The 25,808-nt window shown below is 38.0% G+C and overlaps 1 protein-coding gene across 3 annotated transcripts in view; it reads right to left on the bottom strand.

The window, feature by feature from the left end:
• col14a1a (collagen, type XIV, alpha 1a) overlaps positions 1–25,808 on the bottom strand; it is a 79,846-nt gene that overhangs the window by 16,878 nt on the left and 37,160 nt on the right. For all 3 annotated transcript variants that reach the window (XM_077597665.1, XM_077597666.1, XM_077597664.1), the window contains exons 21-37: positions 24,845–24,967; positions 24,483–24,632; positions 20,946–21,062; positions 19,954–20,100; positions 18,343–18,417; positions 17,153–17,292; positions 15,581–15,704; positions 9,905–10,048; positions 9,506–9,670; positions 9,385–9,423; positions 9,160–9,298; positions 7,973–8,115; positions 7,135–7,244; positions 5,604–5,762; positions 4,039–4,116; positions 3,831–3,917; positions 1,176–1,229 (exon numbers count right to left, since the gene is read on the bottom strand). In XM_077597665.1, the coding sequence (XP_077453791.1) occupies positions 1,176–1,229; positions 3,831–3,917; positions 4,039–4,116; positions 5,604–5,762; positions 7,135–7,244; positions 7,973–8,115; positions 9,160–9,298; positions 9,385–9,423; positions 9,506–9,670; positions 9,905–10,048; positions 15,581–15,704; positions 17,153–17,292; positions 18,343–18,417; positions 19,954–20,100; positions 20,946–21,062; positions 24,483–24,632; positions 24,845–24,967 (1,994 nt within the window). The remainder of the gene's footprint in view (positions 1–1,175; positions 1,230–3,830; positions 3,918–4,038; positions 4,117–5,603; positions 5,763–7,134; positions 7,245–7,972; positions 8,116–9,159; positions 9,299–9,384; positions 9,424–9,505; positions 9,671–9,904; positions 10,049–15,580; positions 15,705–17,152; positions 17,293–18,342; positions 18,418–19,953; positions 20,101–20,945; positions 21,063–24,482; positions 24,633–24,844; positions 24,968–25,808) is intronic.

Genomic DNA, 25,808 nt, shown 5'->3' with positions numbered 1-25,808 from the left:
CTTGCTCAATTCCATGTTTTTATTTTTTTTATTTTTTATTTTTTTACTGGAAAAAGCTGTTATTTTTCTGATGAAATCCTCAGTTTTCAAATGTGGATTATGTTGAATAAATTAATATGATGAGGGGACAAAAGTTTCAATGTCTAAAGATTATGAAATAAAAATAAAAAATAAAATTAATGTTGCTTTTCTTTCGAAACATTTATGGGGGATTAATAAATATGTTGCATTGTACATCTTAATTTGTTTAAATTCTCCTTTTCACGTATACATAAACACTCTTACATGCAAAGTTATTTCAGAATAAGTACTGTATTTATAACTTGTCCATGAATAAACATCTCGAGGTTCTTCCTGGATATATGTGGAGATATTTTAGCATGGCTCCCAGTCGACGTCACGTTAATATTTCGCCGTTTTGTAGTCCAACGTAACACGAAGTAGTATTGTAGTATTGTTCCTTATATGGGGGCATTCTCAAAGACTACATTGTATTTGTCTCATAAAAAAGTCACAGTGCTTCCTTCATCTAAAACACATTTAAAGCGCATAATCAAGACTTATTACTACTACTTATACTACCTTTTTATTAGGTTGACCACTTATTTATCTATTACTATTTATTGATTATATTTATATATGGTGGTGCGCTCTCAACAACTTGTCTCCAAAACCATGGAACTCATCCTGGACTTCAGACGGAACAAGACCGCTATCTACTACTTGTTTATTTGTTTCTTATTTACTATTTATTTGTCTGTTTGTTGTTGTTATTTGTGCACAATGTGGTGAAAGCTTTAAATCTCATATCCAAATCGACCAAGGCGCAGGAATAAGAGTTTAAAAATGTCTTCCCTTATACGACCCCACACTATGTCTATTCAGCCCATTCTTGGTCAATGAACACAGATTTTAAAAGTGATATATAAGAACTCATTAATTTTAATGTTTTAATATCTTCTCTTTTCAGAGTGAAGATAAAATACCATGTTTCACCAAGGAGTACACTTTTCTTGGTTTCTGGAAAAAGCTAGTAATATCCGTTGAAAAATATTGTTCCGACATCACCAAATACACAATTTATTTCCAACATGAAGCCTGTTTAAACATTTATATCTAAAAAAAATGTATTTTTGGGACACACAGCTACAATGGAACATAAGGACTTTACGTACCGTGACTCCAGGTTCCCCCCTGTCTCCTCGTGTGCCTCGTATTCCCGGACCACCCTAAAATACAGCACAACACAACACTAAATAATCTTTCTGATACATAATATTCCTCTGAGAATAAGGATGTACATAATTATTTGAAATTAAAAATTAAAACTTTTTACAAAAACATTATTGGTGTGTACATGATTAAAGATAATAATGTCTGATGCCACAAAAATTGCTGAATTTGTCAATTGAACTCATTTTTAATTTTTTTTTCTACTATGCTTAGTATACTGGTCAGCTGCTTGTCTCCGGAAAATGCAAATTTGAGTGTATTTATAGGATGAAAAGATTTAATGTACCGCATGGGAGTTGTGGTTGTTCATATTGCAGTGGACTGAGAGGTTTTTTTTTGTGGTGGAGTGGGGGCAACCCAAGGATAAAAGGAGAAAAGATAGGTCACGTAGGGGTGTGATAGGGCAAGATGAGTGCGCTTCGTCACCACTGCAGAACCAGGACCGCAGTGAATTCATTTCTTCAACACAAGCTATAAGTACTACAGTGCAGTAAGGACCGTAAAGCAAGGGCGGTGTGCCCAAGGGACACGTTGGAATTTTGCAATAGACTGATAAACCAGACGGATGGCCTGAAAAAAAATACTATATGGAAAAGAGTAAAAAAAAAAGGAAATAAAATAAAAATAAGTTTTTTTCTTATCTTTACCGACCCCAATTTCTGTGAAATATGGATAGATATTTGTTTGAAAACAGAATACAATAATTTCCAAATACTTTGCAACCTATAGTCACTTAAATAGACTACAAAGATAAGATATTTAATGATGAAAGTATATAATCAAATTGTTGCTTTTGTAAGTATTGTCTCATTTTGAATTAGATGCATGATGCAAAAAATAGCAATGGAAATTTCAGGGAAGTAAACTGTTTTAATTCGTTGCCCTTATAGACAAATGTCGTAAAGGTCAATAAACTTTACTACTTTGTTTGCTTCGCTTGTTCTAAAAGTCAAAATTATGGCCATTACCAAGGAAATTTGTTTCTCTTAAGATCTGATTGGTTTAAATATCCTAAATGTTTTGGTGTAACCTGTTCCTTGAAAATGCATTTGAAATCATTCTTAGCATTTAAATAAAAGGCTTTAAAAAAAGGTAAAACTACAGTGAAGTCGATGTTTTAAACACACAAAGAATCCTCTTTGCTTTCCATATTCCCTTCTATTCATTTATATACCGGTCCGCTTACCCTCACAAGGGTCGCGGGGGTGCTGGAGCATATCCCAGCTAACTATGGGCAGTAGCTGAGGTACACCCTGAATTGGTTTCCAGCAATTTGATCCAGCAGGTGTTTGGTTTAACAGCAACTTCAACTAGAAGTGGCATTAAACTTCTTATAGGCGTTTTTTTCCAATTATTTTTTCACACTTTGCCAAACTTATGGTGAAGCGAGTTATTTCATTGGCACCATGTGACGACCGTACTTGCATTCTATTCATGAAATCAGCCGATTGATGGCCTGTATCACTCATATGTAACACGTTAAAACATGGAGTGTGTTATATTTAATGATGAATCCTTACAAGCTAGACGCACATCTAGCATGATGACCGTTGCTCTTTTATAGCAATGAAGATTTACCGTCTGCCATATGCCGAAGTTACAAGGTGATTTAACTAGTCTATTCAAAGCTGCAGGGCAAAACAAACAGTGAAAAGAGACATAAAGCAGTAGCAAAAAGAGAGTCAGTGTCGGGATGACGAGGACATAAAAGAAAATAATAGGATGGCCCCAAAGACCGCATCACAGCTGCATACTGCGCTGCTGTTGGCTGAAGAATGTACGTGAAATAGAAATTCACACATAAAAAGAGTTGAAGGGGGGAAATAAAATGGGGAAAGTTGAGCATTACCATGTATATTGGCTATTTGTTGCTAGGCTGCAATATTGTCGCACTACAGGCTTCTTAGGGAGGTAATTAGAAAATGGCAAGAGTGGACATGTGCATCCCTCATATCAATTGGTTGCCGTGGGAATGGAATTGTAGCAGATATCAATCGCCTATGATGAATGGAATTGCCACTTAATTGTCGTTTCAAACTTGATGTTGCCGATGGAGACGAATGCAACGAACGATAGTTTAGACTTTGGCGCGTTGTAAGCGAATAACAGAAAACACAGTAAACAAAAGTGACAATTGAAAAATGGAGGATCATGTCAAGAAGTTTCAGGCTATAAATCAGCTTTGTTTGTGTGTTACATAGACTACGATCTTCTTCAATTTACAAAAAACACATTCTCAATTACAAGTGTCTGAATTGAAAGAAATTCTTGAAAGTGAGCTTAGTCTCAAACTAAAAATGTATTAATTCATTTAGACGTGTTTTTTTGTGCGGCCCGAGGTATGATTGATTAGCGCTTCAGCCTTACAGTTGTTAGATCAAGGGTTCAATCCCAGGTTCTGTCCTTCCTGAATGGATTTTGGATGGGTTTTCTTTCATTTCTCCAATTGAGTGAATCATAAATGCAAAATTAGGATGGAAGAAGAAACCAACAAGAGAAAGAAACTTCGATAAAGTAGGGGCCAACAAAAAAAAGTTGACTAACTTACACATTTTCATTAATCTTAAATTTGGATCACACAAACAATAGTGACTCACGGGTGGTCCAGAAGGTCCTGGCGGCCCCTTGCTGTCTTGAGAACAAGTGCAGGCCTGAGGCATCGAAGGGCAATCCTCTTCCACTCGCTTTAAGAGCAACACACCAGAAAACAGACATTATGTTCAGCCTACAAAGTATTTTGCATTGCTATTTCTCGCACGTTGAAAGATGATGAGCGTAAGTGTGTGCACATGGATTTCTTCTTACCAAAGCTGGCAGTTCACAACACTTATCCCTGCTTGCCCACGATGTACTGCAGATGATATCAAACATCTGGAGCTGAAACTGCAAATACATACAATACCCTAATGTTAGATTCAGCATATTTTGGCTGGTATGACACAACCAACATACTTTATAGATCTCATAAATGAGCTGATGGGGGTGGGATTCATCTTAGGTTTGAGGCTCAGTAGTATCTTCAATCGACAAAAAGGCCACTTGTCTGACTATTCCGTGGTTGCATTGCTTGATTGAAATATTTAAAGATCTATTTATTTTCGGTGATTGTCTGGCAAACATTTCAAGCCCCCAACTGCTGCCCCTAGTTGGCTTGGAAAGGCTGCAGCACCCCCCACGACCTTTGAGCGGATAAGTGGTACGGAAAATGAATGAGTGAATAAATGGTATTTTGTTTAAAATGTCTTTTTCCCCCACTACAGCACAGTTTTATATAATAAATTATACTTTGCGACAAAAAAGATGGTTGTACTTTCTTTACTAAAGATGTTGTTTAGTTATACTTTAAGGGGGGGATACATGAACTCTTAATTGTACACAAATGGTTGACCCTCTCTAGAGGCTCTGCTTACCCATTCACATTAAAAATCAAGCCAACTAAATCTTTATTCATTCACCAATGTTTGAAAATGTGTGTTCCAATGCAGTGATAAGGATGATTTGTGATGAGCGATGTCATTCACCACACACTATAAATTTGGAAGTGCAATTTTGCAGCTTGGTGATAAAATAATGCCCCCTTGAGTGAAAACGCAATCAAATCTGCATGGCAGCTTACTTTGTGAGCTGAGGATATTGTTAAATTGGCCTGTGGTGGCATCATTCATTTGCCGTTTAGTCGCACACGAATTTCCTGAGCAGCGGTGGGGAAAAATACCCCCCAAAATCGACTCATTTAATTTTTTGTTTTATTTACTTTGACAGGGGAAGCATCTAAAAACAATAGTTCCAACAAAACCTACCTAGGTAAAAGTAAAATTACTGATATTACGTTCATTTATTTAATTAAACAAAAAGGGCACAATGGGAGACTGGTGATCATGTCCGCCTCACAGTTCTGAGATCAAGAGTTCAATCCCAAGCTTCAGGCTTCCTATGTCAAGTTTGCATGTTGTCTACATGGGTTTTCTCCGGGTATTTCGTTCCACACCCCAAAAACACGTATGGTTGAGGCTTCAGAGGCTGATTGAACGCTCTACATGCAAATATTGTCTACCTTGTGTGGCCTGTGATTGGCTGGGAACCACTTGCCTCCTTCCAATAGTTAGCTGGGTTCGGCTTGAGCGCCCCCGCGACCCTCATTGGGATAGGTTAAGCGATGAATGAAAGGATGAATGGTTAATTACACGAAAAATACCGTACCATAACGATAGTAAGTGCAATGTGTTACTTTCCACCCCTCTCTGGAACGTGGTTAAGATTTTCCAGAAGATATTATTTTCAGAAGTACATTACAAGTACAAGCACAGTATTTAATTATCTTAACTGGCAGCGGTCAATATGCAGGCAGGTTAAATACATTCCATACTGACCGGGGCAGAGTGCTCTTGTTTGCCTTTAGACCGCAAAATACGACCCAAAATCTCCACGCCATCAGTAGTGATGTTCCCAGCTGCACTGATGGGCTTTTCTCCGACTGCAACGCAGTCCACCGTCACTTTCACTGCCGTCTTACTGATGGTGACATGGAGCTAAAGAAGGAGAAGCATTAAATACATAGGCATGTTTGTCAAAAGACTATAGAAATAAAGAAAATGATGTAGGCAAAGGCTTATTCCTGAAACTTTCATAAGCAAAAAAAGAAATAAATAAGCCACCAAATATAATCTGGGTGTATTAGCTTGTTGACATAAATTTTTTTTATCAGTAAATGAACAATGATGCAATAAAGCATTTTTGGTGGTTTGATGTCTGTTTGCAAGTCATGGTGATCCGGAAGAGATCACAAGGGTGCGAGTTGAACATAAATAAATGAATGAGGATGAATAAAACAGTAAAAATTGAAAACATTTGATAGAAAATGTTTGTGTTTCATCATAATGGTCTTCAACTTAAAACTGTATGAATTGGTGTTTAGAAAGCAGCTCTTAGTTTTCCTCAGCTTATCGTTTTGGAGACATGAGACAAATTGCTTTTGGTTCTTTCTGCAGAGTGATGCATTATCACTCATATTGCACATATGATTTGAGGGAAATTTATTAACTCTGTTGTGCTGTGAGAGCAAGAATCCATAACACGAGGTTATCAAGTGATTCTAATCTTCAAAATACAAACACTGCTAAACAAACAGAGGGAAAAAACAACATGGAATCTGGCTGTAAAAAATTGACTTAATAAAAGTTTCTTCTGAAATATACTATATGCTGAAAATACTACGTTTGGTGTGGAAGTCACAGAAGCACCAGTTTGTGTTGTGTCTAGCATTGTATTGCCGATGAGCTGATATCTTAATTTGTGTAAAGAAAATGTCACTTCTTGAGTACTTTGCTGCCAGTTTGGCTTGTCATGAGACTCTTTACATTTTCGCAAAAAATTGCTTTAGGCAGTCTAATGGTTAAACTGAAAACTCTGGTTTAATGCACGAGCTAATCTTTTGTAGAAGTCACTTCAAATTCAAAAGGACGTTATTTCTCTGAAAATCTCAATATACTTGATATTTTCAAAAATTTCAATCAACTACCTGATTTTTTTTCAACAACCATTCAGAACTACGACAAAGAAAATATGTTCACTAACTTTTTTGTAAGGTAAATATAAATCAAATGCAAACTGAAAATCATTAAACCTGAATATCAGAGAAATGTTTTCTTGTGCGATGCCCAGAGGCAAATATAATGCTCATTTATTTATTGCAAGGTATTATTACAATTTGATAATTACTGTTGGGCAGAGTTAAGGCAATACTAAACTGCAAGTTCAACTTTAAAACAAAGACTTGAATGATGACATACGGTACAATAAGACACTCCAAAATATCAGGAGGCTCCTCAAGATGTTCTCTTTTTGCAGACTAGAAAGAATTGAAAAAAAACGCTATCGATAACTCAAAGTCGATGCACTAACCTTGTGAAAACTGCCATGGAAGACTTTTTTTATTTGAGTTCCTTCAAAGGTAACAGTTTGAAATTCCCCTTTATAGTCGTAGTTGAAGAATGTCAAACTCTTCATGGAGTCTGGAGGAAATAATGACAGATAAAGATTACCACGTAGAATCTTAGATGAAGTTTATGTGTGTATTAAAATTTTGGTTTTACAGAAATAAATTGATGGTTTTTTTTCATGGACATAATCCAAGAAGTTTTAATTGAACAAAATGTTGATAATTGTGGTTAGTAAAACAATACATATATATAACTATATGTACATATAGTTTGCAATTTAGAAACTTGTCTGTCTGTACACAAAAAAAAAAAATCTTCCCTATTTTGTCTTCCTTTGCTTTTTAAAAACATACAGTTTTATGCCAAAAGTAAAATAAAGCTTTGATCCCATGGCATCTTGGCGGAAAAGAATTATGTCTATATAGCTTAGCTATTTTTATTCACTGAAAACTCTCGAAATGTTGATGAATTTTTGTGAAATATAAAACATATTTCTTCATGTCTGCTGTACTATATCATAGAACTGATGTACCGGTACATTTAATTGCCTGTGACGGTTATCGCCTCATCCATCTTTTTTTTCCGTAAACGACACAAAATGCAACTCTAATAACGCAACATCTTTCTCAAGTGTAAAGTTCATGTGACTTAATTCCATATCTACAGTGTGTTAGAATCAAACCGATTATTTTAGATCCACAACATCATGCAGGAATTAATGTTGAGCTAATGCTGATGGCAGAAGTCACCACTAATCTCAATCGAGACAAAAAAAGGAAAATGATCCCAAGTAAACCCACGGTCCAAGGTGAGTCCCACCAATGGGTTGGCATCCTTATCGAGGATTTCCCACAATGCAAAGGGCTCCCGTGGAGTCTCGGGAAGAAGGCGGATCGTCATCGAAATGGTGTAGTCAGATGGTAAACCTTCAGGATGAAGGTACCTGGTAGAAATACACATACACATACACACACACGCACACACACATACACGCACACACACACGCACACAACCCAAGAAAGAGTTAACAGTGCCCTAAAGGTATGTACTAACCACAGGGTGTCTTTCCCAGTCTCTTTGCCGCTCGGCAGAGAGCTTTTACGGAGCTTTGGCTGCCTCCAACACTCTCAGAGTCCCAATTTCTTTTCATCAGAGAATCAAACTTTTTGGGGTGGGGGAGCTGCCTCTGAGCACTTGAGCTTCAAAAGATTTCAGCTTTTTTTTACCCAGCACTCTTGCCAATGTCACTTTTGAAAAACTGAGCGTTCCTAGTTAAGGAGGCTAAATTTAAAGCGGGCTGGCAAAAAAATTCCAAAAAAACACCACAGACAGAGCAGTCTTTTACAGCAGCACTTCTGAATGCCTTTGAATTCTCGTGCTACATTTAAAGGTGACATTGGACGGGAATCTTTCACTCTTTACATATGCATGCATACAAAATATACAGTAGGTCAAAATAAGTGTGGGATCTGGATGAAATTTGTCATCATTTCAGGAGAGAAAGCATCTCAACGCTGCATTTATGACACCCAAAGCAGTGGAAGTCATCCAAAACTAGATGAGTTTATAAATGGCTTTGACCCATTTTTTTAAACCGGATTCATGCCCATTTTGAGAAGAAAACAATGTGCACATTTCTTGCTATAATTAATACAGCCTAAAATGACATGCATGCACATTTGTTGTGCTCTATTATAATACTTTATCACATGACCAATTACAATCTTTATCTGTCACTGAAAAATAACAATAATGCAAAGTTTCACGGAATGCAGTGTGCATTTATTTACTATGTACTGGTTTCTGTTCGAAAGTGAACTTAAACCACTTCCTGATGAAATCCAGCTTGTTTGAATTGATTTTACTTAATTTTTTAAAACAATTCAAAATGATTAAAAATACATTTCATGTCAATACAGGTCTATAACATTTAAGATTATTGGCAGATAGTGGCACCAAATTTAGGATTTGGGAAAACTCGGCTTACTTGGTGGGCTGAGACAGCAGAGCGTCGCGGTGTAGTCTGTAACATGGGAAGCTGTTGAATGAGCCTGGCTCGAGAGAAACTCCCGATATTGTGCTGTACTCCTTCTCCACCAAACCAAACTTCTCCATCATACGAAAACCTGCAGGAGGCAAAAATGTCATTGCAAATTCACCTGCATTTGATGATCACATTATGCAGTATTTGAGGTGAACTTAAAGCCTTCACCTGCCATGCTGTTTCCACTCATTAGAATGGATGGGCAAGCTGAGTGGTAGGAAAAAAAAGGAGTTAGTGAGGTCTTATCCTTACAGCACATCTGTTTGATTTGCAACATGGTGGGGCTCACTGGCAGTGGCTGCCTCGCAGACAAAAGTAATGAGCTGCTCCTCAATCTTTTTCACAGCATCCAAATCGTCCACAAAGAAGACGTGTCTGTCACTAGGCTTACTGGCAATGTTGACAAGTTCCCCATAATCTGCATCCGCAAAGCCAATGGCAAAAATGATGTATCCTGAAAGTGGGACCAAATGAGATCAAGATTCAGTCAATGACATTGATCTGTTTCTCACTTGTATCAAGATTCTGATTGTGATTGCCTTATGTGAATGAAACACACACAACATACAGCACACACACACACACAGTACACAACCAACCACCGAATTGTTTTGCCAATAAATATTTGCAAATTATTGCAATGCTATGGAATTCTCTGCTCGAGTTACATTTGATAACAGAAACAAACCATCCATCTGCATTTCCATGGATACTTTATTGACGTCATCCTGGGAACGACCATCAGTGAGCACAACCAGGACTTTGGGTACGCCCCTCCTGGCTCCGGCATCCGAGGTGAAAATGGACTCCTTCACGTGCGTAATGGCTCGACCTGGTAAAAGAAACAAGACAGAATGCAGGAGAATATTGAAGATATTAAAAATTTACATCATTCATTTTCTGAACTGCTTATTCTCAGAAGGGTCGCAAGTGGTGCTGGAGCCTATCCCAGCCGACCTCGGGCCCCAGGCGGGGGAAAACCTCGAATCGGTGGCCAGCCAATCACAGAGCACGAGTGGACAGACAACCATTGACGCTCAGACTCAGACCTAGAGGATATTTAGAATGCTCAACCAGCCTACAATGCATGTTTTTGAAATGTGTGAGGAAACCAAAGTATCCAGAAAAAATCCACACCCCAAAAAACACATTACAATTGAATTCTGTCCACAATACCAATAAAGTATACAATAAAGGCCAAAACGTATGCATGTAAATTCAAGACGTAGAAAATTATGCAGCAAGCAAAGCTAAGGCCAGTGTTTCCCACTGCATTTACAATAAGTGAATTCAAATGAGTGCCTTATGTTTACACATAAGACTAACAGAAAGACAAAGAAGAGGTTGAAAATTGATTAACTTTAAAAATGTCATTCGCAGTGAACTTTAATGGATTTAATCAGTCAACAAACATCAAGCGGCCAGTTTAGATAGGCTTTAAGTAAGACCCTGCCATATGACAAAACAAACATTTTATTCATGACATGGTGCTCAAAGACATTTGCTCCATCAAGTGGGATTTGAGCTTATAAATATTTGATATTGTTTTTGTTCCACACCAAATTCGTCCTCACTGGCCTCTGGAAAAAAAACATACGAGAATACACTCATCTGAAACACATACACTAAGTCTCATTTTTATGGGTATTTAATGTCAAGAACCTATTATAAAACATAAGGTGGCAATTAATGGCAAAAGAATACAGATCATTAATCTGTCCTCATAGGCTTGATTGAACAGTTCATTACACCACACAGCAAGTTGAAGCTCTTCCTTACTTAGATTAGTATTTATAGTTTGTGACACTCCACTTGACCTTTTTATAATGGCATGGCCAATCGCTATCATTTATCCTCACAAGTGCTCCTGTCAATTAACTTCATTCTTCTGTTTCCTCTGGCTTGGGTTGAGTTATTAATGGCAACAGAGCTGGAAAGGAGACCATTAATACGGCAACACATTATTATTCTTTTTTTAGGCTTCAATAGCTCTCAGATGCAGATGCATCTACCAACTTGTTTCTAAATATACATTTAAATTTTGATTTATACTTAGTTATTGAATCAATTGTTTTGACAAGACATGTTGCTGATGGTGTGGTGGTGCATTCACTTGATTTCACTGCATCCAGCATGGGATCGATTCCTACTCTGGCAGTGTGATTGTGAATGCTGCTGGTTGTCGGTGTGTGCCCCCTGACTGATTGGTAGGATGTAGTCCCCCTTTCGCCTAAAATCAACTGGGATTGGCTCCAGTACCCCCGCGGCCTTGATAAGGATAAGATGTTGAAAATGGATGGATCATTATTAATATTTGTTCATGATGTGCAATTACTCTTATGTTAACATAAAAAACAAACCTGGAACCTCAGTAAATGTAGTCATACAAAATTAAAGCTTCATAATTGGAATTTTGAGGTATGTGTGAAAAATGTGATTTTAAGATGTAGAAAAAAAAATGAAAATTAATTCATTGATGGCACAATGGGTGCTGGGTGTTTAGCACGTGCACCTTACAGTTGTTTAATTTGGGTTCGGAGCTTCCTGTCTGGAGTTTGCATGTTCTTCATGTGTCTGAGTGGGTTTTCCCAGGTACTCCAGTTTCCTCCCACATCCCAGAAGCATGTGTGGTAAATTCATTCACACACTCTAAATTGTCTTTAGTGTGTCCCATTGTGCCCTGAGTATTTGAGTCAAAGAAAGGTTGCACCAGTACTTATGTGAATTCTACCTGCTTAAATTTCCTCTTGAGAACATGTTAGAGGATGGGAGACATCAGTCGCATTCACCTACATCGCCACCTCCCAAGACTCCAAAATCAACCTGACAAGCGCATTCCCTCAAGATGAGGATCCTTGCTTGCAGATTATTCTTTTTCTCTGCATTCCCATCACAGGCACTCAGGCAGGCCTGCTTAATACAAGCAAGAGCCTTGAGACTAATTAAAAGCTACCCGGACTGTCATTTCCCTTTTGGGTACTGTGGGCGAGCAAAATGAGCACAATTTGGAATTTGAGAAATATGGAACCAAGTAACAGAACAGATATAAAACGTCAACCCAACCCCGTTAAATTGTTTAAACCTTTCGTGTAATGGAATTCTTAAATTAATTTCTAAATCTCAGCCTTCAACTTTAACTAACAGTTCTCCAACCCTCAGCAGGAGGCCCTGGGAGTTCCCCCAGTGGGTCTCAATGGGTTTTGTGGATATGTGAAGAAAGCATTCGACCGTGTGAAGGGTTCTCCGTGAGCAGTGGGCCCCCTCGTAAGGGCAGTTTTGTCCCTGTATGGCTGAGGTCAGAGTTTAGGCTGTATTTCTGGTAGTAAGTCGGATTTGTTTCAATTGGACCCCGCTACTGCTGCCTTAATTAAAACATTAAAAACACACATGTTATGACGATCATAGCTGCTAAGTTAAAGTGTTTAAGTTTTTATCTTAAAGGTCACAAGCCTCATTATTGTCGGTCCAGGAAATTTGGGGTTGTCAGACCATCAAAAAAAACTGAATTCAATTTACCTCCACAGAAGCACAAGATGGAAATTAGCAGACCAACATTAGGATAGCTCTATATACTGCACAGTTTCTATAGTTATCTAACTGTATTTTCTCCGAGCACAAGTACTGAAGCACCCACCAGACACAATCTATGGAATTAAAGGTGAAATGTCTTCAACAACCCAGAAGAAAGCCTTCAATTCCACTTTTGCAGATTACCATGACCTGGATGACTGAGAATCTACACAGCCTACACCTCTTTTTCGCAGATATCTGTCAGCAATGACAAATGATATTGCAGTTGGCAATAAAGAGTAGTGTTGTCAGATATCTCCCAGAGATACATGCTTCTACACTGTCCTGGGATCACATGGGGGCGAGAATGGAATTACAGAAGTTAGCCAAGCATGAAGTGAGACACGGACCGTGGCAATAGCGACGTGAGGCTCAGGAACTCTAAGACGCAACCATGGCATTCTGTACGAGAAGAATCGGGAAAGAAAAAACATAAGAGAAGACAGGAGGACAGGATGTTTCAGTCAGTGAGACGGAAATATTAAGATATGCAATGGAATTGTGGTTCCGCAACTCAACTAACCAGTGATCTCAGTGTGTGTTTAGTCAACCCAGTCAGCATTGATCGGGCTGCTTTCAAAAATTCACTTGTCTCACCATCAGTGGGGATGTGACAGATAGAAAAGGCTTGAAATAATCTCCTCCTCTTTTAGCCCGCAAAGCCTCACCGCCTCACAAATCTTGGTTCTTTTGTGCAAGATATTTTTACCTCTGCCAAGGAGCTTATGTTTTTCTTTTGTGTGTTTGCCATTTTATAATCAAGAATAAACATATTTGGCATTTTTTATGAGTGAAACAATGGACCAATCAAGAACGTCTATTCAGAGCTTGGCTCCATTTTCTTTGCAATATCCCAGTTTTGCATTCTTTAAAAAAAATCAAATGTAAGAAGCATAACTTTTCTTTAGGTCAATTTAGAATATGTACTCCTTACAAAGAGTAAACTTCAGCAATAACAGAAACAACTGAATTATGAATGATTTCCTACCTAGGCCAATGCATAACGTCATTCTAAGTGACTTTCTTTACCTGCTGACAAACATTCATCAACATGTACAAAAGTGACACTTTTCTCTATCCTCGTGTAAGGATCAACCGCACGTGGTTGAGGTTTTAGGGAAACTCAGCAACAGTATGGATATTCTCCCTCCTGGTCTGTGTCTCTCTCTGTCACACTCAAACTCTTGTAAGAAAATTAAAGACGAAGGGCACCTAATACAACATTCCCAAAAGGTAACAAGGTGCGGTTATTAAACTGTTTATGATGTTGAAATGAAACTTCCCCATGTGCCTTGTTTTTTTAACCAAACAAGGTTGAGTAATGAACACAAATAACTATCAATGCTGTATTGGTGTTCAAAAAACATAAAGTGTGGCTGACCTTCATCATACACAGTGGGATAAAGCCGGCCTGCCATTTGTTGTGACAGCAATGAAACAACAATGGCATAATATTACAACAATAGAAAGAGTTGAAGCTGTGGGGTTTCTTGTTGGCATCAATGGCCCCCCATGTCGGATGTCGTTGCCAAGAGGAAAAAGGTCAAAGAGGGACAAAGTTGATTTTTCAATAGAGGATTTGGAGGGTGGAAGCACAGTGAGGGGTCGTAACTGACTTCATGAGAAGAGTTTGAATGAGAAGGCAAAACATTAGGTGTTTGCATTTTAAGGAGAGAAAGAAATCGAGCACTGATACTCTAAACTTGCAATATCCGCCAATGCAATTCATTTCAGCTTTGACAAATCCACTCTCAACTTAGTGTTTTTCGCAAAAATCAACAATTCGCATAATATACTCTTCCTAAAGGACATCCAATGACATGTGCAGCATTTTTTTTCTTTTGAAATTAGACCCGAGGAGGTCAGTGATATTTTCGAACTGCTGGTTTGTGAAGCCACTTGAGACTCTTGTGTGATTAGGGTGTATACGTGGTTTAACTTGGCTGTATTAGAGTGCAACGGTAATGCCGAAACGTTACAAGAGGAAAGAATAGGGTGAGGAGGGGATCAGGTGGAGATAAAAAGCAAAGTAATGAATGATGTAAAAATGATGAGAAGCTGTCAGAAATGCACAAGGACAGAGTTTCTCTGAACAGTCATTGATCCAAACTCAGAATTTAAATGGACTCAACAAGCGACATTCCCTGTAAAGCCTCATTAACTCCTCAACGTTCCCGACATTCACCTTGTGCTCACCAGCACAGCTGGACACTCTCACATGAATATTACAACAGATTCAGAAACCACATTACTTGTTAAGAATTCACACCCTCAGAGTCTGTCTCCTGGGTATGGTATGTGAGCGCCTTCATAAATATCCTGCAAAATGAGGCCAATTGGAGGCAAATTCTAATTCCTACACGTTTCTAGAAATTATCTGTGAAATTTGATACCTTATATACTGGAACAGGTGGGATACATTTTACGTTGAACTTGTTTACCAGTTGAAAAGACAATCTGTTAAAATGGCTAATTAATGCTCATCTGGTGTTTTGATTAGTATATTACAGGAACAGATGTTCTGGTGAGATGGGCGGTCATTTCCATGTCATCCGAGCAAAGTTGTGTTCTTAAAAGTTGAGAGCGACAGTTGCTTCTTGCCCTTAGAAACAATGATCTCACCTAATATTACATTTGGGGAAACTCCATCTGCTGCTGGGCACCCAGCGGTACCACTCAAAAGTTCAGAACGGCTGCTCGTGGACCTTTTGTCGTTAGTGCAAACTGGTGTGCTAAAGCCAAGTGGCTTTTGTCTCGCTAAATTTCACATTAGACTCCTAAAAGATGGACTGACCTGTCTTTGTGTTGCCTCCTTTGTATTTGATCCTCTGAATTGCTTCAAGCAGCGCTTCTTTGTCGCCATGGGAACTCAGCTGGACCTCTGTCCGAGCATCATCACTGAATTGACAAATGGCCACCTGATTAAAGAAAATTGCTGATATTAAAAGTGTCCTTAACACACTACACAAAATGACAATTCAGTGTCATTTTAAATGTAAACATTCAAATATGATCAACATTTTGAGTCCCAGTTGCTGCTTTGGCAAATGCAATAAAATTTAAAATCTTTTTTTTAAATCAAAATTGCTTTATTTACTGAAACTTGCACCCTCATACAATGACACAACACGGTAAATTAGTGCAGTACATTGGAAATTGACATACTAGAAGCTATTTTTTAAGCAGGTTATGAGCCTCATTTCACAAGTATAATGAGGGGATCGTTTGTTTTACTGAACTAAAGTTGTGGTCTTTCCACAGGAAAATATTTAGAAAATTAATTGAAATATTACACTTTTTAAAATTAGAGTAATTTCCAAATTCAAAAGTGCCTTACCCAGGGTAGAACAATGATAGATCCAAACTGCTAATAGGGCAGTTGTTGGCTCATGGCAACCAACAACAGACAATTTTCAATTTAGACTGCCCGCAATTTTCTGGCATTATAGCCTGTGTTTCGGTGTTGGTTGCCCACCACACCGGTGTTGCAGGGCTTGGTGATGGGAACAAAGTGCTTAACAGCACATACTGTACTGAACAAATGAAAGAAAAGCGTTTCGCAAGCACCTCTCCAGAGTGACAAATGAAGCAACTGAGCACTGGTGACATAGTGGAGGGTGGAGTGTCTACTACAACTTGGCGTTATTGATGAACCTGATATATAAGAAAAACGCTGTGAGGCTGAAGAGATTGTAGCATTCAATCTGGCAACCGATTCTAAGTATTCCTCCTGGTGGATTTTATGCTAAGGCTCAAGATAATTGTGTTTTCCAGTAGTCCTATTGCCTTGAGGCACTGGTGCTGGTACCACTTGATATTTGTTTTAAAGAGTAATGCATTCGGAATGAAGTTGCCAGAAAGTAGACTTCTCAGGGACAAAACAAAGTAGCGGAAAATAAACTGCGATGCTTAAATGCTGTTTAGAAAAAAACAGAGCGACTCTTTTTGGTGCAATGTTTGCTCATTGGAAACTTTGCTCATTATCTCAATATCGTGTTAGACTATTTCTATGCTAATTTTGCAACAGAAAACTGAGAATGTCACTTCAATAAGATTCTACAACTTGTTTGTTACAAGTGCAGTCCCCCCCAAAAATGTCTGTGTATGAATCAGTGTAAGGATTTAGTGGCATGTGAGTAGTTGTCTGAAAAAAAATCATCAACAAAATATCTTAGGACCAAATGGGCTTTCAAAGTATGGCTCATGTCAACATACTCTAGTGCTTGCTCTGTTTCTTAATTGGGCCAGCCGAGTATTAACATTATAATTCTACCCAATCCACCCAAAATTTGCCCTGTACTGTATCCAATACATGAGGCAAAAATACACCAGACAGATATCAAGGATAAACAACAGCGTAGCTCACCTGGGTGCCATCGATCCCAATTTGATCCAGTGATCCAACGGCGCTATACAAGAAATTAGTGATCTTCATGAAGTTGTCATCTCCAATGGACCAGGAGCCATCAACCAGGAAGGCTAAGTCCGCCTTGGCTTCCTTACATACTTGACAGACAGATATAAAGCACATACTATGTACATACAGGATATGGACAACCATCTCAGGAGATGTGGACATTATACTTACAAGTTGCGGAACATTTTAATACCATATATATAAAGGGAGCTTTCTAGCTAAAAACAAGGTATAGTATACTGGGCATATTCACACCAGGAAAGTTCAGCGTTCACAAACCCACTTATGTCCAGACATTATTCAATCATTGCACAAAACACGGTCAAATACAGAAGTAAACAACTGCAGATCTTTACATACTCTAACTCACATTGCCATAATGTCTTGTTTTTTTTGCAATTTCTCGCATTGTTTTCATTAATTTTATTTTCCTTACATGTATTGGCTAATGTTTCCTACAAAAGGAAAAAAATCTCCTTGCCTGAGTCCCGATCATTACGATTCCAATCACTAACTACGTTCACTAAGGTATGTTTGGCTGTAAGTATTTTCTAGTATAAATGCTATTTTTGTCTGAACATAGGAATGTGCCAAAGGTCAGAAATGGAAACTTGGATTACAACAAAGGGTTCAGCAGGCGTGTCGGATAATGTCTGTGGAAATTTTTGTGTTACGGGTCAGACTGTCAACTGAGCTTATCAGACAGGAACAACACTCGGTGTGGGGGTGATGCGTGTATAGTGAAAAAAATGACTCCTTTTCTTTCTCACCTTTCAATTGCTTGTCTCCGTTACTTGAAACTGATATAAAATGAGATTTTAGTAGAGGAAAAACATTTTCCCGCTTGTGATGCTTCCCCCCAATCAGTGGCAAAAATAAATTTAGTTTACTTTGAATTACTTTAAGTCTTTTTAAAAAATTACAATAAATGCAAATTCTTTTAAATAAAGACTTGACTGCTGACTGTAAAAAAAGGTTATTTGAACAAAGGAAAAATAATTTAACTCAAGGTTGTAGGTCTTTTTGAAACAAGTTGTTGCTTATCCTGTTAATGTTACAACTAATATCAAGACATAAAAGTGGAGGTCCAATTTTGAGTAAGCAGAGTTTAGAATGCTTGTGTTCAACTCCTTGCTCACCTTCTTTGGCTGGTGGGATGGTGGGAGTGGGCTCTGTGGCAGGGGGTTCGGTGGGAGGCTGTGTGGGCGCAGGCACTGGAGACACAAGCACAAATTTATTAGATAACAAATCTTTGCTGATATTCTACCTGTCAACTTTAATGTTTTTAATCCACTTTCTGACACCGATAGCTGAGTATTAGAAGACCCTGGTTATGGGGCGTACCTGTAGTGACAATCAACAAGTGTGAGAGCAATTGTGTTGTCTTTTTGTATGTCTCCATCTATTATTCATTCATCTTCCATACCGCACATCCTTGTAAGTTAATACTTAACTGTATAACCACTTTTGATTATAACTGAATAGTATGTTTTTCATAAAGTTGAGTTTTTCTGTACATTAGAGTAAATTCTACTTCAATTCCTCTATATTTCTTGGTTCGACCTTAGGGATATGTTCACTATTGGATTAAAGTTTCAATAGAATGGGCTGGTCCGTCCGTAATACTAATCTCGTTATACTGGAACTGAGATGTTGCTCATTTGCTGTTTTTTTCCTTTTCTTTTAGTTGTTGTCTTGTTATAACAATCATTTCAAAACGATCTCCACTTCAGCATAGAACAACAACACTAACCCTAAGTATTTTAATGTATTTGAACTAAAACAAACTGAATGTGCATGTGATATAAAGTTTTTCAATCGTGTTTTTTCATCTGCGATTCAAATTCAGATTTACAGCAAAATGGTTTTCTGTGAAGAAAAGCAGACTTGCCAAAACAAATACAAGTTGTTAAGTTCTAACTAAGGCTCATCCAAAGCAGTCTTGGTAGGCATATATAAAAACAGCAGGTACCAGAAAATCTGTGTGTTTTTGAGTGCAAGTATCTGAGTGCGATCCAGTTAAAACACTGACAGCGAACCGAGCCCTCCAGGTCCCAGGAGTGGTATGATTCAACTGAGCTCATCACTTGACCAATGAACTGCAAAAGTGACCTGTGAGAGTCCTCAATGTATCTTAAAAAAAAAGATGAAGGTCAAAGTGACGGCTGCACAAAGGCAGCTCTGTGACACTGATTCAAAAAGGGACTGGTGGAGAAAGATGAAAATGTAATTTAGTGAGAGGAAAAGTGAGAAAAAAAGAAAATGAAGAAGCCTTGGTAATACACTGACCCATTTTGGTGTTCATACATATAGCAATGATGGAAGTCTTTTTACTAAATATTTACCATAGAGAATACCCTACATACAAGAAGCCAGGAAATGAATCCAAACTATAAACTTTTAGTATATTTTCTATTTAACTATAATTGTCCTCAGGTCTGCAGCCCCTGAACGTATAAGGTTGCCAAGCAAAATGCAGAGTGAGCGATAATGGGACCAAATTCAAATGGCAGCTTTGGGTCATTTTAGACCAAAATCCAGAAAGGAGAGTCCAACGTTGCCACCGCTAAAGAAAGCAAGACAGTGAAAATGTTAACTCAAAACCACAATTACATTCTTCAATAAACGTAAGCATTTTCGCAACAGGGCTAGATGATAAACCAGCACGTCTACAAAGCATTTGGTTTGATTAGTGCGTAAGAAGAGACAAAAGTTGGGGTCATTTTTTGGTCAAATTCTGTACAACATACATGTCATGTCAGTGATGGAGACAGGAGGTCCTTCCATTTCTTGCATTTGCGTCCAAATGCTGATCTCGTATTGGCTGCTTGGAAAAAGGTCGTAGAAGCACTGTCGGGAAGTTCCGCTTTCTAGGCTCACTTCTTGTCGCTGACTGTCTGCAATAAAACATGAAAACAGACACATGAGGGTGAAGGCAGAAGGAATCCCCTCATTCTGCTGAATCTCAGTTTAAGAAATTCGAAAAATGAAGGCAAAAGCTCTCAGAGCGTAAGCCGCTTAGGTGAAGATATTGAAACGCTGACTATTTTATACAGACTCACCCATTGAAACATACTGGGTTATATAAAATGCAATCATTTCATGTTTGTGTTATTTCAAGCCGTAACATTCTATGGACTCACAAGTATACAAACACACAAAACTCAATTAGTAGTGAATACCCTTTAAACTACATATTTTGATGCAGTTATATTCGATTGCAATCCTCAAATAGCTTGCAGGTCCATGTGACCTTTGGACAAACACAACTTTCGTGAAAGGTGACAAAACAAACCAAGTAAATAAATGGAAATACAACGGTATTGATTTGTTTTCTCATCTACCTGCACTTTTTTTTCAAAAGTTTGGAAAGACTTTACATAACTGGTACAGCTTCTCTTATTCATAGTACCGAATAGTATGTGGTACTGCAACACACAGTGAACACACCTTAATGCTAAAATTGTTGCCTTTTTTGTTAGTTCAAAAGTTCAAGACAATTTGGGGAAGAAAAAAAAAGTACAAATAAACCTAATGTGCTTAAGCAACTGTTAGACTTCACATTGATTGAATCAAATCATAGAAAATCAAACAAACATTGAATACAAATTTGTAACTGAACACAGTAGGTCCATCTGTTGAACAATTATTGCTGTGTTAAAAACGAAAAAAAAGAGTGGGGCGCAAAAATTACACATAAATAATTGAATCAGCACTCATGCATTCAATGTATTGTACTTACTGAGTGTCGACTGGATAGAAACTCTGTAATGAGTAGCGTGCAGATGTGGTTGCCATTGCACACATATGCTGTTATGGCGTACCTGGTAGACTGCCAAGTCAGAGATACCCAGGAACACTGCACAGTGGGGAGTAAAAAACATAACAGATAATATAAGAGAACATAACATGTTTAATTGATGTTGAGACTCATTGATATGTCATGTACATTGTGTTGCCATGTTGTCAAACTAATTAGAAATAGTCTTTTAGGGGAAAAAAAACTTTATTCACCTCATAACTGATCAATTTCAAACTCTGGCCATTATTGTGTATGTTTTGTTTTTAATGTCATGTGTTGTTTGACCAAAATGACAAAATAGCTCTAAATAAGCCTTCGCCTTTAATTTGAGGTATGGCTTGATTTTTTACGAATCAATGTTGTTTTAAAAGTAAATTTTTAACATGTTGATAGCAATATGAGGTGATGAAAATTTAAGTACTACAGACAAAAACAGGGAAAGTAACACAACTGTACGGTCCCTTTGACTAACCTCAATAATTAATTCTGCTCAAATTCAAACATATCAAATTTTGGACATCTGCTATGTGACATGAGATTTGTAATGTAAAATGTATTGTTTTGATAAAAAAAAATGTTTTAGATCGTGTGTAAGTGCAGCATTGCAGAAATGTGGTTGTAAATTGAAAAAGTTGATTACTATGTGCTACTTACAGAATTATATGACAGGGTAAACAACTTAAATAGCCCTGGAAGCATGCAAATCTCCAAGGAGCCACTTCCAGCCTCACTTTGATTCCTTTCACAACTTCCCCCCTTGTTAACAACATTTGCTGACTGTAAGAAATAAACCCGGTTCCAATGCCACCTAATTGATATTTAGTGCAGTAAGCATATGCCAGGTGCTCCTTTTCAATAAAAAAAAAACGAACCATGAATAAAAAAATGCACAAATCATTTCAGCATAACCGCTGCAAGCCTAAACAGACACACAATTGAAACTTATGTCATATATTCCAAACACACTTGCCATGTTAGTGGGCTTTATTCGCTATAGATTTTTTAAAAAGTGCATTGCCATTTATAAAGTTTTACAGTTTTTGGCATACTGTTTATAAGTTCTCAGAGTCGAACAAGAACTTCCCCTGAGAGGTCAATTAAGTAAAATAAAATCTAAACAAAAGCCTCTAGCGCAGTGGGGAACAGTTTGTGAATATAAAGGCAGCTTTGGATAGGCTGGAAAACTGAAAACTAGAACATGGTTAAATAAAACTTGATAAATGCAGTGAAGAATTAAGGCTATTTGTAGTGTGTTGTAGCAGACGAGCTATGAGTCGCTTCTGCTCAGCATAAACAGATATTGAGTGCATGTTGCAAGTACCTTGTATGCATTTGTGTGAAACCGCTTTGTACAGTACGATGAGACATTTGAATGCAAACCACATACAACTTAATTATGAGGAAAGATTTTCAGCAGTACACGAGGCGTCAACAAGTCTCCTTCCACTTATTTGCTCCTCTGTGAGTTATTGGTGCAACCATGCACGTTTGCTACCATTAGAAAGATCCACCAATGAATCAAGGCCGGCAGCAACTTTAAATCTTGGCAACTTGCAAGTGTAATTTGTATTCCAGATATCAATTTCAACTTCTTGCAACGTGGTGTATATACTATGTGTGTCAGGAAAGTTCTACAATTGACTACAGTATTTTCCGGACTGTAAATTGCACTTTTTTCATAGTTTGGCCTTGGTCTGCCACTAAGTGTGACTTATAGGTATATGAATTTTTGAATTCTGACCACCGACAGCCTGTTTTGTTGTTCTTTTAGGTTATAAATATCTGAAAAAATGTTAGGATTAACAGATGCCTATTTAGCCTACTGTTCTCCATTTTACTATTGTTAATTTCAAGTATGTTTGTTCTTAGTTTCTGATAATAAAAAAGCCCCTTTCAAAAATGTGACATGTATATTGTTTTTTCCTCTTTATTGTGTATTTTTTGGCTGGTGCGACTTAAACTTGCAGTCCGAAAAATAGGGTAGATTTAAATTTGAACTATAAACTTTCTCTTGGTGTTTGCACTTGTGAGTTGAGCTCTCTTCAGCTACCGAAGCTTGTTTTTTAATAAATAAAACCTCAATGTGAGGTATGTAGCTTGAGGAATGAATCATGCCAGAACCTTGTTTTTCATATTATACATACCGTAATTACTCGAATATAACACGCAGATTTTTGCTATATAATTAATTCCAATAGTTGGGGGTGCGTGTTATAATCAATAACTAAAATAAATTACAAATTTTCGATCGAAAAAAGCATTGTCAAACTCACTTTGACGCACGGATTTTACGTCATCTCGTACAGCCGACGCACGGATTTTACGTCATCTCGTAAAGCCAATCGGATGATGTGTTGTGGGAGGAAGAGGAAGTTGACGCATACCGGCTGTAGCCAATCCATTGTTTGCTTTCGTTTCCTGTATTTAAGTAGCGACGCGTCATCACACGTCGCCGGATCGTTCACTATCGTTGACTATCATTGACTGTTGTTAGCGGTTGCTAGCGGTCGCTAGCTGTCGTTATTCTGTTGCCTCTGTCCGTATGCGCGCCGCATGCGGCCACGTTTGTTTCCACGCCTTGGTTGATTCATTAAGGACTCCGTATCACGCTGAATGCCTCGTCCTCTCCTGCTTCCTGTATTTGGGTCTACCTCCATCCACGGTCGCGTCGCACAACGCGGCGCGACCGTAACAGATGCCCCCGATCGCGCTGCGACGACCCAGCGACGCGGCGCGATCATAACAAGAGGACAGACAAAGAGAGAGGAACTCTTCATTTGAAGGATTCTAATGAATAAATTTGTTTGAACAAAACAATCGTGAAACGAAGAAAAAAAGGTAAGATTTCTGATTTTCGTCAGCTGGAAATTTTAGGTGCGCACTATATTCGATTACTGCGTTTTTCCAGATATTTTTGGCCCAAAATTACCTGAGTGTTATTTTCGAGTGCGCGTTATATTCGAGTAATTACGGTACTTCTACACACACTTTTGTCTAAATCTGCTGAAAACGGATGAGGCGTAAGTCACATTTGGCTTGTACAGCCACTAAAACTAAATCCAAATATCAAGAGATTGTTTTCTTCGTGTGACTGGGCAATATCAATATTTTACTGTTGGGCTGTGTTTTGGAGTCTCAAAAGAAATCTGAACATTTCATATGCCTTTTCGAATTATCCCTTCGCTGGTATTGCATCCTTTCCGTCCTTCCTCAATCGCATTGTCCTTACCACAAATCTGAAAAGAAGACTTAACCTGACAGCAATGTCCCATTCTAGCTTAGGAATTCAATTTAAGATCTAATTTTAACCACACTGTCATCATTAACCTTTTGCTCCATCAAACTGACTGCATGACAGATTCCATTTCATATTTTATTTAACTCACATAGTTGTTTTCAATACTACCAAGGGCATTTTTTAAAAATGTGAATATGAAGCAGTATGAAGTGTTTAAATAAAACTGGGTGCAAACTCACAAGTCTTAGCGTTCACTAGCGATGGTTCACTTTGTCCTGATGGGTAGGACGCAGTCACTTGCACGTTGTACTCCGTGCCACTTTGCAAGTTTTGGAGGAGAATCGAGTTAACGTCTTCACCCACGGTCATCTCCAAAATGCTCCCTGGTACTGAGGGACAAACAATTGCACACACAAACACACACTCAGAATAATCGAAAGTCTTCTGCTGTTTTCATCCAGATAAAAATTTCACTGATGCTAATTTGTATATGCGGCAAGCCTCATGTAAAAAATGTTTGAATGTAGGTGAAAGGAACCCTTTGTTAATGACAGTTTAGCATATTCTTTGGAATAGTTTTTCTCTTAGTCAGCATATCTACCATAGACCGGCTGGTAAAGGATCCGGTAACCAAGAGCGGCGGACTGTGGGGGATCCCAGGAGACCCTGATGCGGTTATACCACTCCTCTGATGACCGAAGATTTTCAGGAGATAAAAGAGGCACTGGGAAACATGAGTAAATATATGAATTCAAAATAATTTCATTCATATCATAAATACAGAACACCAAAATATGCAATTTCTTAGTTTTACATTGACATGGGTGAAACAAAATGAAATTCTACTTGCAGAGCCACATTATCATTTTGTTGAATTAATTGGGATTGCACTTTAATGTTCTGCTATCCCCTCAGGGGGTACTTTACTCAATTTGATAGATTGGACTTCACTTTGCCAAAACACGTACCCCTTTCCTTTGAAAAATAAAACAACAAAATAGCGAAACAACCTTTTAAACCAATTTTGCTTTTTTTTCTTCCAAAATCTAGTTTTACCGGAAAACTGGTTAATACATGTTGTGTACGAAATTGCTCCAACATGAACACAGCTGATATAAGCCTCTTTTTTCCCCATCCGGTACACGCGCTGAGCTGAGTGGACCAACTAGGAAGAAACCCATTCTGCTGATTTGATCAAAACCTCTTACTGAAGACTAAATTGACCAAGTTACAAATGGCGAGTTGCCAATGAAGATTGTTAATAACATATTGGAACTGAAACAACAAGGTTTTTGCCATGGCCGTGCCAAAAGTAAAGCAATAAAAATTCCTGCATTTATTATTTTCAGATGATAGGTTTTTAAGGTTTCAATCGCTGTGCTTGCTTGTAGAGTTGAGAGTCATCAATGTTAGCTATTCATCATTCATTATTCATTCAGTAGCTGCCTGAGATCCAATACTCATGGAGCCCCAGAGACTTCTGTGTCAGGTGCACACACTCTGTTTTCTCTCTCACTCACATGTACCGTGTTATGGTGATTTTGCCTCGGGTTTGAACTTTTATG

Source organism: Stigmatopora argus, chromosome 4 (genome assembly GCF_051989625.1).
Source record: "Stigmatopora argus isolate UIUO_Sarg chromosome 4, RoL_Sarg_1.0, whole genome shotgun sequence".
Classification (NCBI taxonomy): domain Eukaryota; kingdom Metazoa; phylum Chordata; class Actinopteri; order Syngnathiformes; family Syngnathidae; genus Stigmatopora; species Stigmatopora argus.
Note: the sequence above shows the minus strand (reverse complement) of the source record. Positions and strands in the feature narration are given on the sequence as shown.